The sequence below is a fragment of the Silene latifolia genome, chromosome 5, assembly GCF_048544455.1.
Source record: "Silene latifolia isolate original U9 population chromosome 5, ASM4854445v1, whole genome shotgun sequence".
Classification (NCBI taxonomy): Eukaryota; Viridiplantae; Streptophyta; class Magnoliopsida; order Caryophyllales; family Caryophyllaceae; genus Silene; species Silene latifolia.
In genome coordinates, this window is record NC_133530.1 from 73,320,203 (window position 1) to 73,341,178 (window position 20,976).

At 33.6% G+C, this 20,976-nt stretch overlaps 1 protein-coding gene across 1 annotated transcript; it reads left to right on the plus strand.

Annotated features, from left to right (window-relative positions):
- The first annotated feature begins 15,002 nt into the window (after positions 1–15,002).
- On the plus strand, positions 15,003–20,589 carry LOC141657554 (putative protein phosphatase 2C 34). The gene is made up of 6 exons (XM_074464825.1): positions 15,003–15,246; positions 16,374–16,629; positions 17,088–17,396; positions 19,210–19,327; positions 19,486–19,709; positions 20,215–20,589. Exons 2-6 carry the CDS (start codon positions 16,384–16,386, stop codon positions 20,443–20,445), a joined length of 1,128 nt encoding a protein of 375 aa, XP_074320926.1. The 5' UTR covers positions 15,003–15,246; positions 16,374–16,383; the 3' UTR covers positions 20,446–20,589.
- The last annotated feature ends 387 nt before the right edge of the window (positions 20,590–20,976 follow it).

The window sequence follows — 20,976 nt, forward strand, 5'->3', positions numbered from 1 at the left end:
ACACCAATATAGGTAGGATTTGGAGGGAAAATCACCTCCTCCATTCTCCCTTCCTTCCCCTCCCCTCCCTTTCCCTCATTTTTTCCTATCCAAACACACCATTTAGCAAGTCTTCCTTGTGACGGAAATATCCGTTAGAAGCCTGCGACGGGTCAAGTAATATCAATGTGGGTAGATAAGACAAAACAGATTGCTACTCTCAAAGCACTCTACTTTGTCTTATCTACTCCACATAGATAGTATTTGACCCATCACAAGGTTGTGACACATATATCCGTCGTAAATGATAACATGTGTTAAAGTTATGCTGAGTTTGAGATTGACTCAAATTATTTTTTTTACTCCACAAGTAATATGGAGTAGTAAATAACATTTTCTAAAAATTAGAAATTTTAACTAAAGTTACAAACATTTCAAATTATTCAAGGTGTGAATGCTGATGTTTACTTGCTTTAACCTCACCACTATTTAAAGTTTGTTTGACATAATTAATTTAAAAAAAGTTTTTATTTCTCAAATTTAATTTTTTAAATGTTCTATAAAAACTAAAAACATCAAATTGACACTTTAATCTTTAAAGAAAAAATAATAGTAGTTGAATTTTTAAGAATTTATCTTTAACTTTTGAATAATTATGAGTTTCGCCGAGAGCATGCGTGGCCAAGATAAACGTGGATGTGGGTTTGATTACAGGGCTAGGAGTTGGATGAGGGGTGGTCTGTCGTAATAGTCAGGGGAGTGTTGAGTGGTGTGTGGCATCACAGGCGGGTGTTGAAATGGAGCCTAAGTTCACGGAAGCAATGACGATTTTACACGGAGCCCATGAAGCATGTAGAGCCCAGTAGTCACTCGATCGAGGAACCTATTTTTATCCAATTCCGTAGCGGAAACACGCAAAAAACCTTCCACTGGGGTAATTCCTCTATCGAGCCTGGGGTATACTCGATTGAGTACGGGTGATCCTCGATCGAGCCCATCCTTACTCGATTAAGGAACCGTGTTATTCCTCGTTTTTTCGCTTTTCGTCAAATCCCGTGTTTGATCTTTGCAATTTTCTTTCTCGTCATCGCTTAGCTCCAAATTCCCCAATCCCTTAGGATGCATGTAGGGAACCTCATCTTCATTAATGGGCATGTCCGGACCTTGATAGGTAGTACCGCTTCTTAAAGAAATTGCATTAACTTGCTCATGAGCTTGTTTACCTTGAGGAGGAAGACCGGACTGTTTTGAAGGATTTTGAGCCGCCATTTGAGCAACTTGAGTATCCAACATTCTATTATGAGCCACGAGTTCGAATATTTGAGCCGTTTGCTTTTGTTGCATTGACAAAGTTTGTTGCAAGAGGGCTCTCAACTCGGCCATCTCATTGTTAGGAGCTTGAGGAGGAGGTTGAATTTGTTGAAAACCTCCTTGAGTTTGTCGAACAAAGCTTTCTTGTGGTTGGTTACCATGATTAGGAGGAATAACATAAGTATCTTGCGACGGGGCTTGAGCATAAGCATTCTGACTCCTTTCAGGGAAGAAGTTAGAATAAGGAGTACCTTGCTTGAAAGATTGGAAGGCATGAACTTGTTCAATGGTACTCATACACTTGGCCGCAGTGTGGCCATCTACCTCACATCTCTCGCAGGACACTTCTTGTTGAACCATATGAACCGTGTCTTGCTTTCCCAAAGACTGAGTAGTCTTTAATTCTGCTATTTGAGCAAGTATGGCCTCCAACTGTTCTGCGACCGCACTATCTGAACCACTCCCTCTTTTACTTCCTCTGGGTTACCATACTCAGCTGTGTGAGTAGCTATTCGATCAATCAACTTCCAAGCATTACCGTCATTAGTATTATTTTGCAATCTCCCATTAGCAGCTGAATCAAGCAAAGCTCTATGATCATCATACAACCCGTTGCAAAGGAACCAAATCTCAAATCCATGGTGAGGGACGGACCGTACTAGTCTTTTGAACCGTATCCAAGCTTCATTAAAATCCTCAGTGGGACCTTGTTTAAAACTTGTAATCTGACTTCTCAATGCATTAGTTTTCTGTGGTGGAAAATACCTCTTGTAGAATGCAAGAGCTAGGGAAGTCCAATTAGTAACTGTGTCGGTCTCCATGTCTAAGTCTCCCAACCACTCAGCTGCATCATCTCACAAAGAGAAAGGGAATAAAGTTTGCTTCACCTGATCTTGAGTTACCCCAACTGTTAAAGGAATAGAACAGCAATAAGTAACAAACTTCTCTATATGCTTTGCGGGGTCCTCTCCAGCTTTTCCTCAAAACATATTCCTCTCTACCAAGCTTATGTAAGAATGCTTGATCTCAAAAGTCTCTTTATCAGTAGTAGGGAGCTTGAAGCCTTTAGGAATAGAAGCAATCGTGGGTTCGAAGTGACTAACTAATGTAGGCATCTTTAGTGTTGTAGAAATCACAGGTGAAGAGTGTCCTCTTCTAAGGATGAATCTTCTGCAAAAGTATACCGCTCGTAGTCAAGTGTACTCAAGTCTTCCTCCTGACTTACTCCTCTTTGAAATTTCCGTCTGTACCGAAAAATCTTTTCTGGCTCGGGATCAAAAGGTGGAATCTCTAACCTGTTAAACCTGGGCATACACGAAAACAACAAGAAAAGATAAAAATGTTTCAAGGAAATGAAGTTCCCTGAAACAAAAGACAAACTAAATTAAAAACAAACAGAAAATTGTTGCCTCCCCGGCAACGGCGCCACGGCGCCAAATTTGGTAAGGTTATTTTCAGTCGTTTGCCTTAGTCAAAATAAATTCTATACTACTACTAACAAGATAGCTAGCGGTAAGTCAGAGTCGAATCCACAGGGAGGCTAGTTAATTTATCTAGTTTGTTTATATCTAAGTTTGTCTTAAAGTAACAATTTTGGATGTTTGTTGATTTGATATCTAACAACTAATTGCGAGTAAATAAAAGATGAATAACAATAATATTAAAGAGTCTAGGGATTCGGGTTCACTAGGTAGTAATACGGGGTGTGATTTAATTCATTGATAGAGCTAATTATATTGTTTAAGGTATTATGATCGGTCGATTCATTATTCATTTAGATCTAATTTAACATGCAATCGCTATCATTAAATTATCTCTATTCAATTATCGTGTCCTATATTGATTCTAACCCAGTCGGTGAAAGTCTCAATTCGCTATACAGTCAATTAACCCTGGCCAGTAATTAATTTACTAGATGAAGAACAATAACATGAACAACAACAAATAAGCGATATTAACTATCAATTCATTAGTCTAACAACCTAGATTCCCCCTTCACCTTAGATGATAAGTTTAGCTACTCATACTAATAACAATAATAACAATAGCAATAATAGAAAGCATAATTAAGAACATAAAGGATGAACAAGTAATTGAAATAATAATTATTGAAAGATTAGAACAATACCGTAAAATAGCAATGTTTAGATCCAGAAGGAAGAAAAATAAATATAACTAAACTAAGTATTTTAGAGAGTTTGTAGAGTAGCTATACTAAACCTACGGAAAATAATGCGTACCTAACCTAGGGTACGAGTTTTGGTATTTATAATAAAATATAACCGACTTAAGGAAATTTGCGAAAATTATAGAAACTGGAGGTTCCTCGATCGAGCCCCATTGTACTCGATCGAGTACGTGCTTCCTCGACCGAGCCCTAGCTCAACTCGATCGAGGCACTACTTGTTCCTGCTCTTTTCTTCGTGTTTTCATCTTAACTTCTCTTCCTTCATTCTTATGGATTCCCGTACTATACTTCGTGTATTCTTCCATGCCTACTCCGCGATGCCCATTTCATTCCTTTGCTTCTCAAATGCATCATTCCTGCATTAAACATCAAATGGCGGAAATATCAACGTTCTAACATAAAAGGCATGTAATTAGCATTAATTAGTACGAAAATGGTATCAAAAACAATTAAGGGGAGGCATAAATATGCATATAATTATGACTCGTCAATTTTATCTACTTGTTTGTTTTTTGATTCCTTTAGCTTTTCTTTTGTTCGTCGCAAACTTAATTCGGTTCCTCATTCACTTTCTCACTTCTATCCTTGGCTAGAGGGTAGACGAGTTTGGTTGGATGACTACCCTTTTGATATTGTAAACTTGGCTCAGAAGGATTTATTAGTTATGGTATAATACCCTATTGGGTGTTTAAAAAAAAAAAGTTCCCAACGTCACTAGTGACTGCTAGATTGCCTATTGAACTCAATAGCTGGATTTAAGATACAATTAGTTTTTACTTATGAAGCGGATATATTCGTTTAAAGTAAAAAACGGTCAAATATGTTTAAAATGATGATATTTTAGCCCCCACCATGCAACTTGTTACTTGTCTTACGCTTAAAGTTGGTGAATATTTGTCAATTGACATGTCTATAACTATAAATGAATATCTCCCGTTTATAATGAGAATTTGTGTTTAAAATACTCCACCTCGTCGTCTTAATAAGGTTGTCCATAACTTGGCAAAAGATGAATTTGACATGTAAGGTTACTTTTATTTAGTGCTGTAAAAAAATATGAGATTAAACACGTCATGTCAATCAACACCGCTTATGCCTTAAGTTAGAGGGCAAGCGTTTTAGTATGAGTACATGTTTATTCGCAAATTCTACGGACACTATCAATCTATAGTTATAATTTCCCACCCAGTTACACTACCCATTTTTATTTGTGAGAGAGATACTTATCCGTCATAACTATAGGACGGATAGTGTTAAATCTATAACTATAGACGGAGACGGACTGTTGTTTATTAGCACACATGTGAATGATGAATTATTAGGTAGATGTTAACTAGTTTACAAAATTAGATAGTAAATTTACGAAGGATGAGTCTTCATATGCGTTTACAAAATTAGATAGTAAATTTACGAAATGTGTCCGTCTAAGTTTAAATTTTGTTAACTTTAAAATCGCATGGCTTCTCTTAAACTAAAAATAAATAAAAAATAAATTATTATACGAATTAAGGAGTCTTCATATGCGTTGCATACTAATTCAACTTTTTTTATTCATTGTAAGAATTATTTTAACTATAGAAAAACACATACACAAATTAATAAAATGGAGGGAGTAACATATTTAAAGTGAGTGTATCACATATACATTAAACAAGTTATCTTGATTACAAGTCACAAGTTAAAAAAGGCGGACACTTTTATCAAACTAAACGGATATGAAACAATATGTTTGTAGCATCTTTTCAAATTCATAAATTCTCGGAATAAAGAACATAAATTAGAGATGTTACCTAGATGGCTAGATCTATACCCATCTTTTTCCTTGTCAATTAAGAATTGTACTCCCTCCGTCCCGGTCAATTGTTGTCCTTTCGTTTTGGCACAAAGACCAGGAATGAGGAAAAAGCCAATAACTAAATGACAAGTGGAACAAATTGAATGAGAATGATCAAATTACTCATCAAGTTCATTCTTAAAATAGAAAGGACAACAAATGACTGAGACACCCCAAAATGGAAAAAGACAACAAATGACCGGCCGACAGAGGGAGTAATTGTTTTTCTATCTATTTTTGTAATACTTTGTACAAAAGGTCAACATTCTTCCACAAGCTAAATTTCAGAAATATAACAACTAATTATCGAATTGGTTATCGACCGGATAATATACGATCATAACAAATCGTATGCTTCTTATCAATAATTAATCGGCAGTCGATGTCAACAGATTAAAATATTTAGTCAACAATATTTGCTTAACATTATCTACCCCTTAATCGTTGTCAGCCCATCTTATTAGAGTCTGTTTGAATAAATAATTAGTTCAACGTTATTATTACTTAACATATCTCTAAGATTACTTAATAGCAAAACAATGGTATAATACGTACGAGTATCATGTATGGCACCACAAGCTAATTTAATTAATGAAAAATACACGCGGTATCCCTGAAGTTTGATGTTTTGCTTGAAATATCTAATTTTTTTATCCGGAAAACTTTAAGAGACCATAACTCGTATTTACGATTTCAAAAAATGACAATTTGTTTTTTCAAATCGATCATCTTTTCGAGAACTTCGATTTGAAAAAAAAAATGTCGTTTTCGGATCTCGTGGCTAGGAGTTTTTATATGTCAAAGTTTTTTGACTGAACAAACTTTGAGTGGCCATATCTCCTGGTTACGAGTCCAAACTCGACATTTTTTTTTAAATGTAGTTCTCGGGAAAATGATCAATTTGAACAAAAAATCGTCACTTTCTGAGCTCTTAAACACGAGTTATAGCATCTTAAAAATTTTCAGATAAAAAAATTGGGTATTTCTGACACAATGTCAAACTAAGATGCGTGTATTTTTCGTTTAGCTAAATATTTTATATATTTTTTTTCATGTTGGCTCGCTGATAATCATTTTGAATGAACAAACATTACAGATTTTTTTTTTTTTTTAAGTGTACAAACATTACAGATATTTGTCCTTTATTTTAAAGATTCCATATGAGTAAGCGTATCTCTTGATTCGATTGCACCACACAAATTATGCGAGCTTCATATTATTATCGATATTTTTTTTAGATTTGGAAGATGATTTTCTAATTCTTTCCTTTTTACTGATATTTTCTTCACCTAATGGTAAAACCGTAAAACCACCCTACCACCACTAACCACCCTACCAGCACTGCCTCTTCTCCGCTATCAAACACCAACCAGTCCCGACAACATCTCACGCCAACGAACCCTCTGACCATCAGTGCATTAGAAGCAGATGCTAATTTCTCCAACCCGGAAGAATATGACGCCCGTACGGCCGTACACCACCATTTTACGCAGCCGACTACCTTCTCGCCCTCTTCAACCTGTTCGTCTCCCCCCACAAGCCGCCCTTATCGTGCCAACCACCAAAAATACCGTCTTCCTGCCAACAATGTTATCGAGTCATCAAATCATTGACGTTATTAAAGCAAAGCAAATCGAACCATTGACGTTATTAATCGACGTTATTAGTTTGTGACAGGGTTGGATGGATGGCTGAAGGAGGTTGGTGATAGGGAGATGTTGAAGGATGGTGGTAGGGGATGGAAAGGTTGGAGTATACACGCATACAACGCAGTACCCATACTGCTTGATTTTTTTTTTTTTAATTTGAAAAAATAAAAGATGGGATAAGATTTTGGTGAAAATATCTAATTTATAATTTTAAAACTAATAAAATATCTAATAATTTTCCCAATATTGAAAATTATTCCTTCTCTAATTAAGAAACAGATTCTGGCACATGTTTAAGTTTTATTGGTGGTATATAGAAGGTTCTATACACCGAGTCTAACCGTGGTATACACAGAACGTCATTCAACATTTAAGGATATGTATAATCAAAATCTAATAGAAATCAAAGAAAAAGAATTCTCTTACATAAATTAAGTAATATGAATAAAACTGACTGGCGAGTTACGCACTTCAAATCACCATGATGGTGGTCCAAATGTATTTGGCGTTCGAAAAATTTAGCGTTCTCCAAATATTGAAATTGACGGATAATTTTTCGATTTACTGAAATTTGTTTAGGTTTGATTGGTGTTCCTAACAAATTACTCCCTCCGTACCACACCAAAGGTAACGTAGGGAAAATTGGAGTATTTAAGAAAAGGTGGAAAAAGTAAAGGTAAAGAGGGAAAAAATAGGTGGGGTATGTAATTGTGAGTTTAATTGTGAGTTGGTAGGTGGGGTATGTAATGGCATTTTGTGTAAATATCAAATGGTTATAAGGATAACTTGGTAATGTTGTGGGCCAAATAAGGAATGTTACCTTTGGTGTGGTCCGTCCGTTTATAGTAAGTGTTACCTTTGGTCTGGTACGGAGGGAGTATTTGATATTCGACAAGTCCGAAAAACTTAACGTTCTTGTTCGAAAATTTTTCTAGCGAGTCTTATACTCGTTTATCTTACCACCTTGCGAGGAAGAAGAGGATTAATGAAGACAAAGAAGTTGAAGATGGAGATTTTTCATTTATTTTGTGCAAACTCATGGAAATTTTATGGGTAAATTGAATATTACTCCCTTATATAATTCATTTTTTGAAACTTACAACCTTATATAATTTTTTTCGGAAATTAAACTTACTCCCATAAAATATAACTCTTTTCAAATATTGCTCCCATTCATTGATTTCGGCCAAACAAAAGAGAAATATTTCCTCCAAAATTTGAAATTTGGTACTAATTTTTCTTGCATATGACTATATTACCCTTAGCCTTATTATGTGCTTAATTTAAATCAACTCGTCCTCCCAAATTTGTTAAATTCACCTCTTTCCTCCCAAATTTGTTAAATCCCTTTCTCCCTCTCGGTGCAGTTGAAGTCTTCAATCTGATAAGGCTAAAGACAATATAGTTATAAACAGCAAAAGTTAGTACTAAATTTCAAATTTTGAATGTAATATTTTTATTTTGTTGGTCGGAGTCGTTAAATGGGAGCAATATTTGATAAATGTGATATTTTATGGGAGTAATTCAAAAAAAAAATTATATAAAGGAGTAAGTTTTAAAAAGTGAATTATATAAGGGAGTAATATATAATCAATTTACCCAAATTTTAACAAATTACCATGAGTTTGAGGGGGATGATAGGAAATATACTATATGTGAGATATCGACACCAATTAATTAGGGAATATGATATATGTGAATATACCATATAGAATAATATATTATTATTTGGGATAGTATTATATAAACGTGTTATTGTAATTCTTAGAATCACAACTGAATAATACAAACGACTAGATTTTGTGCCCGTGCGTTGCACGGGTTATAATATTGGTTCATCCCTCAATATTAACTAAAAAGGTAAGATATTGTGGATGACATGAATATAAATGTGAAATTATTGTTGGAGCCAAATTTAATTTATCAACCTCTTTATTTTAAAAAAATATTTAAATTTTTATTTTTATTTTATAATTTTTAATTTAAATAATTATCTAATCAAAACTAATTTAATCCAGATAATTAATAATTACATTTGCAATAATTATCCTCTTTATATATAGATAGAGTCCACATTGTACCTAAAATACATATTAAATCCAATTTTATTTAGCCTTGAATTTCATGCGTTTTTTCCCTATATTGTCTTGATTTAGCAATTGGACAATAGTGTTATTATTGTATATTTTGGTTAATTATAATTATTAACATGCCATAAAAAAAATGAATCATACTTTAATTTAAAGATACCAACTATATTATTATCAACAAAATTTGTGAAAATCACTTTATAGACATCAAAAATATTTAATTTTAATAACGTGAAGGTCTTAAAAATAAAAATATTCATAATAAAATGTTATTCAACCAACAACAACGTCTCTTTATTACTTATATAATAATATATGGAATATCATCACAAATGGTGTTTATCATCATTAAACACAATAATCTAAAAAAATAAAAACAATAACCATGTATTTGAATAATAAACATACAATTATCAACTTAATGTTCAAATATATGTAACAAACAATGTAGTTATATGCAAATAAATTTCATGGACGGAGTATGCTACGTACAAACTGCATTTTACATTTCATAAATTTAGTTAAAATCCTAAAAGCAAATAAATAACTAATTAACCATACAAATTAATAATACAAAATAATCGCCTATGGTATATGTAGTGCATCAGTGCATAGGTACACTGTTGCTTTTCATGTGTGTATGGATGGTAAATTTTTCATCTTTCTAAAGAGGTTATATTCATGATACAATATAAAAGTGCCATAACGTATTGTGACGATGATTAATTATAAAAAACAAAAATTGCAAGTGTAGAGGATAAACATGGTAAACACAAAAATAAACAAAAAAACAATACTTTGGGTCTTTCGTTATACTTTTAGGTGCCGTTTGGTTGTTAGGACGGAATTAATCTCTCTTCAGTTTCAAAAACCCATAAATTGGAGACAATAATTTGTAATGCATGAGTTTTTAGTAGTCTAAATTATTAAAAATGCTAAGCACTTTCGTACATATCGACTTGTACGTAGTTACGATGGTTTGCGGACTTATTAGTAGTAGCGAATCAGATTCGATGATGACTGACTTAATACCTATTTGTTCTGCCATTGATATCCCAAAGCGCCATTCACTGTTATCTTACGCGATTTACCGCAGTTCGACCCACTTCTCCTAGATGGTTGTGACTTGCGAATCACCAGACCTCTCTCGTCGAAAATTGCAGCATCTACATTGTTCCTTAAAACTATCCATAGGAGGAGTATTCCAAGCATTATAATGCACACACGTAGTACTATTACATAAGAAAACGTGCATTGACATATGTGTATAAAGCAAATATAAAGAATCAAATAGAACGGAGGAAGTATATAGCAGTAGTGGCAGAAAGTTAACCTTTTACGTAGTATTATGTGCTCTAACTTCTACTTCATGTTTCACCCCGCATAAAACTTGCAGACGGTTAGTTATCGGGTAAGAGGGAGCAATCATTATTTTTAGTTTGCTTATTATTGCTCTTGTTGCATCCGTATATTTCGAGTAGTCCTCTTATCGAAGAAGTCATCTAGCAACATCTGGTTCAACATATAAATTCAACAACATTGTTATACACTGTGACACTGTGTACCTACAACTTCAAATCATATTACACCGTTAGTAAATCTCGACAACCCGCATATTATTGGCTAAGAAATAGTATCATCGTAAAAGTACAATAGGCACACAATCAATATAACAAAATAGTCATTCAACATCAAAGAATAGAAAATCAAGAAAAAATTCAAGTGAAAAATAAAATGAGAGTAACATTAGTTTTGTACGTATGTTGAATATAATTGCTTTTTATATGTAATGCTTGGTACTCTTTGAAGTCATGTAAAACTCCTTTTATTATCCTTAATTAATTAACGTATTCTATAGCTATGAAAAGATATATTTATTATTTTTTATCTTATTTGAATTTCATTATATATCTTTTTATAACCATAATTTATTCAAAAAAAGCTGTAACCAATGATATCGCTCCAAAAGTTATATATTTATTATCTTTTATCTTATTTGAATTTCATTATATATTTTTTATAACCATAATTATTATATCTTTTGCATTATCTGTGTGGCCAAATTTATATCTTTTCGTATATATTAATATTTAAAGTATATAGGTGTTTTACAAAAGTTGAAAACTCTAGAATTGCCTGAAAAAAGCCTCTTTTATATATATATATTGATTTATGAGTTTTTCTCCCCCTCTCTATTTCTAATAATAGGAAGGTGATGGTTGAAGCCTAACTATTATATTTATTCTTATTATTAAGGATCTCAAATCATGATCTGACAATTTAGACGTCCTCATATCAGTATTTTCATGTAGTTTTTGAGGGATATTTCATTTTATTCATTATAAGAAAAAAATATCTTTTATTGGTTAAGATGGTTGACAAATAACATATTCTATTGAAGAAACATGTTATGAACATCAACGAACTACTAATAAAACTAAACTCTAAAATGGTTGTACAGTAATAACCCTGATATAAATGATTGGAAAACAATACTCCTTATCAAAAGAGAGACTTTAGTACTTTACTAACAAAAAGATAGATTTGAAAATGAAACAATTAGCACAAATTCTCATTTAACCAATTTTATAGCTTACCATCGGTTGATTACCAACATGAGTCCTGAGTATCATTGATATCAGTTGGCTTGTTTCAGACAGATTATTTTGGTTTGAAATAATAAGACGAGATTTTGTAATAATTTTACAATAAAATGTTACCACTATTGAAAAATAAGTTATCATAAACGGTAATATTACCTGTACAATTGTGATTATATTTAACCATATAATGATCACACATGTCCGTTTTTTTTTCTAAGACCATCCCCAAGCAAAAGACCGACTTAATCGAGTCAATCAGAATTTTTACTCTTAATCACCCCTTATTAACTTGACCCATTTCACCCTCCCAAGCACAAAATCACGACCTGGGTCAATTAATCCAATTATTTTTCACTTTCATAATTTCCCACATTCTCTACCTCACTAAAACCTCTCTTTTACTTTTTCAATCATTATTTACTAACTAAATATACACAAGTTATTTTTGTATTTTTCATAAAATAAAAGTAGTCCAATATGTTAAATATTAATTTAATGGGATACACTACTGGAAAAAAAATTATTAAATAACAATGTTAAAATTTAAAAATTTAAAAAACGATTTCATTGACAACAACAAAAACCGCAAATATAATTAAAAAAAAAATTGCATACATAAGATAAAAAAAAACATGAAAATAAATAATTCTAAAAGTTCCAAACTAATTCTACATAATAAAATCTTAGAAAAGCAAAAAAAAAAAATTGAACAACCAACCAAAGTGTGACACCTATTGGGTCACAAAGGAGGTCAATTTGAGCCAATAAGGGTCACAACTAGGGATGTCAATTTCACCCGCATCCATCAAAATCCGATTCACCCGATCCTAAAAGATGGATGAAAACCCGACTTAAATGGATGATGGATGGATGACGGATGAAACGGATGATGGATGACAGATGGGTTGGATGAAGAAATTCCACCCGCCATCCACCCGACATCCATCCATCACCCGATTTTATTACTATTTATTTAATAATTTTTACATATAACACATTATTAAGATATAAAATATTTAAATTTTCATATTTGTCTACTCTCTAATATTTATTAACCTACTCACTAGAAAGTTAAACTAAATAATTATCTAACTTTATTTTTGTAGAGAAAAAAAAAATCATTATTTTTTTTAACTTGAAATATATAAATACACAACACCCGTTTATCACCTGATCCACCCGTTTCATCCATGGATGATGGATGGATGGATGACGGATGATATGTTTCACGGATGACGGACGGGTTGGATGAGATTTTAAAAGGACGGATGGATGACGGATGAGGCTTCACCCGACCCGAACCCGATCCATTGACATCCCTAGTCACAACTTGACCTTTACTCACCTTGATCACCCCTTAGGTCATCCTAATTTTTTTCTTAACTACTTCCACAAATTGACCCCCCCAATTGACCTTGCTTGAGGGTGGTCTAAGGAGAGTTTAATACTCGCGACTTTGAATATTTTTTAAGGTACACAATACATTGATACTGATATCTCATCAATAGCATTATTATAACTTTATACGGAGTAACTCCGTCTAACATGTTCAGACCTCAATGTAATTGACCTATGGTTGTTCATAGAAGTAGTAGTTTAGTATAATAAGTCACCTTCAGAAAAGGATTTGAACAATGACTGCTTTAAAATAATGTGTATTAGAATAAAGAACTATTTTAGTCGATTATGACGATGGTGTAAATTACTTCGTATAAAGTAAGAAGTATTTTCTCCATTTTGGTTATTTGTTATCTATTTTTATTTTGGGGTGATCAGTGACTTGTTGTCTATTTTTACTTTTGTAATAGGATTATACATCCAGGTTGTACAAAGCAGACAACCAAGATATAAATTGAATTTATGTGATTCTTTTTCCGAGCTAATTTAAAGTTCATGTTTTTAATGGGTAAATGGATGAACTCAATACTTTCTAATAAAGCTCATATTCTTTAACATAAAAGCTCGGATACTTTATCACAAAGCTCAGATTCTACACCGTACAACATATACAACTGGTTGTATAGTCCATGAATTGAGTTTTATATGTAAAAGGTAGTGTGCAAGAGGATGAAATAATAATATTATATTACTTTGTTAGATGTACACTTGCATTTTCTTAGTCAACGTGCTAAATACAATAGATAACAAATAATCGAGACGGAGGAGTATGAAAAACCATGTTGACAAAATAAATCATCTGAAAGCTAATTAATCTCCATGATAAACAAATTAAACGAAAATAGCCTCAACCCCATTTTTTTGCAGTTAATAGATCCTACAAGCAGTTGTACCGAGTTGTATGCTCTAGAACCCGAGCTATATAATAAAGTTTTTCGAGTTTTGTTTTAAAGAAGTCGAGCTATACCAAAAACTTTCTGAACTCACTCACTTTAACATAAAAAAAGTTAACTTTAAGAAAGCTCAAAAAAATTACACATAAGCTCGATAAGATATAACTTGGTTGTATGATGCTATTGTACCACTGGAGGTATAATGTTATTTGTGATTTTTTTGGGTAATATTCTAAAATTGTTGACCTACTAAACAAAATTATCTGATATTAGGCCGACCTATGCTCTTTTTCTTCGGTTAAAACGAATTGAAATGAATTAAATGGAGTTAAGCTGAATTGAACTAAGTTGAATGAAGCTGAGCCCAAGTGAATGAATGGAGCTGAAGTAGAAGTTAAATTTGTGAAGTAATGAACTGAAATAGAACTGATTAAAACTGAATAGAACTGAGCTGGGTTAAAATGAGCTAAAATTAATTTAGAAAGAACAGAGTAAGACGGTTATGCTTTGAGTAATTAGCTTTTGGGTTTTGACTCATTATAAGTTTATAACCCCTCAACCTTTTTATTAATCTCAATGCATTTTGTGTTTGTTTTTGTTGGTAATATTGGTCTTCAATAAAAAAATTGTGTAATACGAAGTATTTGTTGTTCTCTTGACAGCACAACAAGTTCACAAAATTCAACAACACTACTTTATTTGGTAGTTCAAAGTTAAGAACATGCCTGAATATAGTAAGCTCAGTAGTAACACAAATTCTCATTGAAGACATGACATATCCGTCACAAGCTGAAGACGGATACCATTTTACCTCACAATGTACCCACTTTTTCTCTCTCTGCAACACTATTCATGTGGTCCCCTTTCTCCACTAACTCATTTTGTTACCATTTTATCTCACAAAATATCCGTCACAAATGGTAACCCGTCACAAGGGAGACCAATTGAGTAACACAAATACTTTGTAAAACTTTTTACAGATTTGGACAGTTGCTAAAAATACACGTACACAAGGCTATACTACTACACCCCAAATATTCTACACCTTTTACTTCTTGTCTTTTTATACTCTCTTCTCTCAATAAATCATCCACAACAACAAACTTGAAAACATAAAAGGAAAGGAGGAGGACAACTAATGGACTTGTGTGTTCCATTATTTTCCCCTTTTCCTTTTATATTTTATCACCTTCTTTCTACTTCTTTGCATCAATTTTCAGGTCTTTGATCTTCACAATTTCCCTCCTTTTCCTATTTACTGTGACCTTTGGAGGAAAATAAATTGAGAGGAACATCTAAAGGTGTCTTTTTTTTGTATTAGTTACTGTCCCGGTCAATTCTTTACGTTTTCGTAACTTTTTTTGTAGTTTAATTGCTATTTTTTGGGTTGTTTGTAAGAAATATTTATTCTTAGAAATGTTGAGATTTTGGAGTAATTAATTAAAAAAATTTATGATTTTTTTTTTGTTGGTAAAATGGGCATTTGGAATTTCCCATTTTATTAGAAAGGAACAATTTAATTATTGTATTACTTAATTTACTAGCTATTTTTTGGGTTGTTTGTGGGAAATATTGATTCTTAGAAAGGTTGAGATTTATGGGTTTTTGTTGTTTTGAGTAATTATTAAAAAAAAATGATGCATTTTTGTGAAAAGGGTATATGGAATTTCCCATATTATGGGAGGAATTTAGAAAAAACAATGTCATAATAAATTGTAGAGACTTTGGTAAGGAATTTAGCATGAAATGGGATTAAAGGGACCCTTGTGTAATTTGGGTATTTGTTTATTGAGAAAAAGATAGCTTTCCTTGATCATAGGTTTTCTGATTTCCCCAGCCTTTTAAGTTAGTAGTATAATATTATATTAAGTTATGGCAAAGTAGGTTTTGTGGAGCATACAATACAATATACAATATTAGTATTAGATTTAGTGTTGATCCATCAAAAAGTTAATTGATCATCATGTGAATGATTGTACTTCCTCCCTTCTGTTTGATTCCATACGTTTGTTGAATATATGTGTGGTGAATTTTAATGAAACGTACGCAATTAAATCGAACGGAGGAAGTACATACTAATTATTTGTGTTTTTCAAGTAAATTTTTTGACAAGTATTGGAATTCCATGTAAGATTATTGAATATTCTCTTCTTTTTCTTGAACATATGGGTATGGTGATACTTTAGGTACTTCTAGATTCATTCTAAGTATATGTCATCAATCTCATTTTGAACTTATTATAATTAATCTTAGTGATACTTATCTTAAATGGTTAGATCACATCATACCTTGCAAAACATTCACTTCTAGTTTTTAGTTTGAAATTGTTTGATGCTCGAATAGTCGAATTGTTGAATTTAATTCAATTGAGAAATTAGAACAAGCATAAATTTTCATTGGTGGGTTTTTTTGTTGATTATTACTGTAGGTGAGGGCAAATGGGTCATTGGACAACAATGTTTAATGGGTTGGCAAGGTCATTGTCAATTAAAAAAGTGAAGAATTCAATTAATGGAGATGTTGGCAGGGAAGCTGCAGAGGCCATGGCAAAGGATGCTAAGAAGAATGACATGATTTTGAGATCTTCTGGTATTGTAAACGTCAATGGCTCCAATAATTTTGCTTCAGTTTGTACAAAGAGAGGTCAAAAAGGTGTTAATCAAGATTGTTGCATTGTTTGGGAGGTAGGTCTTGCTTGTCATCACCAGTTTCGATTCGTTACTCATTGCACCCTGGTAGCGGTACTAGATGTTTTAGCTTTTTCATGATGAATGAAACCCTTATGATTAGTATGTCACTTAGTGTGCTGTGTAAAATGCGTTTATTCTCTCGACAACAACATTACCCTAGTGCATAGAAAACACTCCCCCATCGGAAGTTAAAGCCCTGCGGGAGCTGTACGCAATCTTGCTCATGTGTCGGTTGTGTTAAACACAAAGAGGTTGTTTAGGAGTGACCCATGACGAACTGTTACTCCCTGAATGCTAGATGCAAAGATGGTTTAGTGGGTCATTATTACCAATTCCCCCATTCCAATAGGGGAATTAAGGGCATGTTGTTTGTTCCTACTTCCTAGAGATCCTCTGTTAGTATCTTACATTGGAAAAGTATAAACGTGGTTTGGTTTGTGTGATTATGGCAGGAATATGGATGTCAACCTGACATGATATTTTGCGGGATCTTTGACGGACATGGTCCTTGGGGACATTTCGTTTCAAAGATAGTGAGGGAATCAATGCCGCCTTATTTATTGTGCAACTGGCAAGAGACTGTTGCTCAAATGGCGCTAGACCCGGATCTCGACTTAGATGTTGATCACAAGATGAACTGGTTTAATATATGGAAGCGTTCTTATTTAAAGACCTGTGCAGCAATTGATCAACAACTTGAGAAGCACCGTAAAATTGATGCGTTTTACAGTGGAACAACTGCTCTTTCTGTTGTCAGACAGGTAATCATGCTGTCATGATCTCTTTCATATGCTCCTATGTATTGAGATTGAAGGAATGTCGTATCTCGAATGGCAATAGGTTGGTACAAAATTTAATAGCCTGCATTCACTTAGTGTTTTTTCCTTTTTATTTTCCTTGTTTATAACAATCAGATACAGCTATAGGATTTGAATGCTTTGCGCTTTTAAGCAGTCTGTGCATCCTGAAATACGGTTACCAAATACTGGCAATGATCAACACTATTCAGATTAGTCAGAAAATGACAGTCTGTGGAACCTAAAGCCTCAACAGGCATAACAGCCCTTAAGGCTTTGTTTGGATTTTGGGTGGAAGAATTTGTAGGAAAAAATGGGTATAGAATTCGCTGTTAGGATAGCAAGTTGTATTAATTTTCCCTATTACAACGCAAAACACATTCTTTCCCGCATATTTCCATCAAATATATATTCTCCGAACATAGGTATCGCAATGTGTCTATTTTGTAAAACAGATCCATGTTTTTGGCCTAAAATAAAGTGTATCATGTCGTGTTGGATTGGATTGTTGGTGCGTAGGAAATAACATAGTCTGTAAGTATCCGAAAATGTGTGTAATTCTACCGTCTTCTCATATCTTTAAAGTTTTGTCCATTCAATATACAATGTTTCCTGATATGATTAGAGTGTAACAGGTGTATTGGTGGGGGTTTGGTCCTACTAAAAAGTTGACATAATCTAGTTATGTTTTTATGAGATCATAAACTTGTGGGCTGTGGCCATCCGCCATTGCATTTTCAACCTCAAATAAAAACCAGTAGTGGATTTCGCTTTCAGTATGATCTTTTTGACATCAAGTTTATCAGTGGAGAATGTAATCAGTTAAATAAAAACCTGCCTGTCTGCCTGCCATCACATTGTGAAGTCATATACGTCCGTAATCATTTGAAAGATCGTCTCATGTTATTTTAGTGTGTGATTAACTCATTTACCTAATAGCCCGACTTATCTACCTTCTAACCCATTTTAGAAACTGAAATAAGGGATAAAGTCCTCATCATATGGGCCGCTCTCATGATATTGTTATCATGAAACCGTCTCATATGAGAATTTGTGCATATACAAATGATGTCTTTTCTAATTTGATTAGGATTGGGTAATCTTAGTTTTTGAGATAAGACACTTTTGGTCAGTGGCAAATCTAATGCCAAGATTGTGCTCTATGCCACTAATGGCATTTTAAATCATGACGATCTATGCTTATATACTACGGAGTATAAGTATATGATGACCACCCTCGTCACTGAGTATAAATTATTAGTTCATTTGGTCATAGGTTTCTTTTTTAATATTGATGGCTTAGCTATAAAGTGTAGTGGAATGAACAGAATGAATGTTTAGGAGGTGTTGCTCAAGTACATCTTCTTTGTCCTGATTGTATATGCAAACATAAGCAGGTGAAGATTAAGTATTGCAAGTTGATTGCCTTAGTGATTTCCACTTAATAACTTTTGACTTTCTAACCCGTGAATTTGTTGCTTTAATCAATCTGAAGTAATAATATAAATCAATATAAAAGTTTTTTTGCTTTTTGTTTACGTTTGGATATGGCATTATTATGGCTAGGTAACAAAACAAGTAGTAACAGGAGCAGGAGGAAAGTTGTAGTAAGTGCTAAATATTTGAACAAGTAACATGATATCATATACTTTGGTTTCGTACCCTGGGCACGAGTGCTGTCTAAGCTAGTTGACATCTACGTCAACAAACATTTCTGACTAAATGAGTGTTCACCATCTTGACTGAACTTGATTTTTGACGATTTTTTTCTTGTCAGGGTGAAAGAATTATCATAGCCAATGTCGGTGATTCACGTGCTGTATTGGCTACCACTTCTGAAAATGGCGACTTGGTAGCGGTGCAGCTCACTATGGACTTTAAGCCAAACTTGCCTCGTAAGTTAGCAACATTCTGTTTTATGTAACTAACCCGGTTCTTAGAGACACTTGCTGACCACATCTATAGGAGTTTGAAAAACAAAATTAATTTTTAAACTGTTGAGGCTTTTAATCTAGAACTATTGTGGTTCTTATATACTCTTCATTGTTAACAGAGGAGGCGGAGCGAATAAGTCAGTGCAATGGGAGGGTTTTTTGCTTAGAAGACGAGCCAGGGGTCCACAGGGTGTGGCTTCCTGATGAGGAAGTTCCAGGACTTGCAATGTCTAGGGCTTTCGGAGATTATTGCATCAAGGACTTTGGCCTTATATCTGTTCCTGAAGTAACTCAGAGAAATATAACCAGCAAAGATCAGTTCATTCTGCTGGCCAGTGATGGGGTAAGTCATCTAGTTTCTGGCTATTTAAAGTCAACTTGCCCTCTAGAATAATTTGCAGTTTTGTTTTCTATAAGGTGATTTAGAATAATATCAAAAGAGAACATTTTTCCGTCATTTCTATCCATGTATATCGTAAATGATTTATGCACCTAATATATCATGTACCAAATCTAATTCACGTTCCTTAGCTTTTATTTATTTCAGGAATTCAGCTTGTTCACATCTCAATAGACTATTCATGTTAGTTGACCCCAAGTTATTTGTATTTGGAACAAAGCTTTCTTGTTGTTGATTTGAATTATGAACAACCACTTACCTTTTGACAATATCCAAGTGTCATCTTTAGGTGTCCTTTCGGTCATTTAAACCAAATTAATGTAGATGGGAGCTCATTTAGCTCATATTAAGTAACAGTACTGGTGACTTTGGTTCGAAACACGTTGACATCAAAATTACCCCGTTACTCATATAACTCGGTCTTAACAGATTGTTTTGAATACTGCAGGTGTGGGATGTGGTTTCTAATCAAGAGGCAGTTGAGATTGTATCTTCAACCCCTGACCCCAACAAGGCCGCTAAGCGACTAGTAGATCATGCAGTCCAAGCATGGAAACGAAAGCGACGAGGCTATGCAATAGATGATATTTCTGCCATTTGCCTCTTTTTCCACTCTCCCTCTTCCTCATCCCACCACCACCACCACCACCAAGTTCAGTCTTCTGTTGTGACCAAATAGCAATAATTCAATAACTCGAAAATCACACAGCTATAATGTGTGTGTATTGTGTAAGTTTGGTTGATCAGTAAATATCCAGTTCTTGTCCATGTCAAATGTACTGATGGTATATTTGCCATTGTTATCTTCATTACCATTAGTCCATTACCCAGCGCCTAGACTATTAGAATGCAGTTGGTGTTTCAATAACCCAATTTCTCTTCATCCTTGATGAATTACGGAGTACTAGTTATCAGCAATATATTAATGAACTTCCCATTTTGCCCCTTATTTTATACTCCCTCCTATTCGGAATAACTGTCCCATTTGTCATTTCCGTCTATTCATATAACTGTCCCATTTGCCATATTTAGACAGGTTTAATGACTTTTCTTTATTTATGACCCCAACCATCCCTAACCCATCATATTAGTAAACTTTTCATTATTTAACTCTCCTATATTCTTAATCCTATACAATACTATTCATTATTTAACTCAATTCCTTAATTTTCATGCCATTGTCCAAATGAGACAGTTATTCCGAATAAGG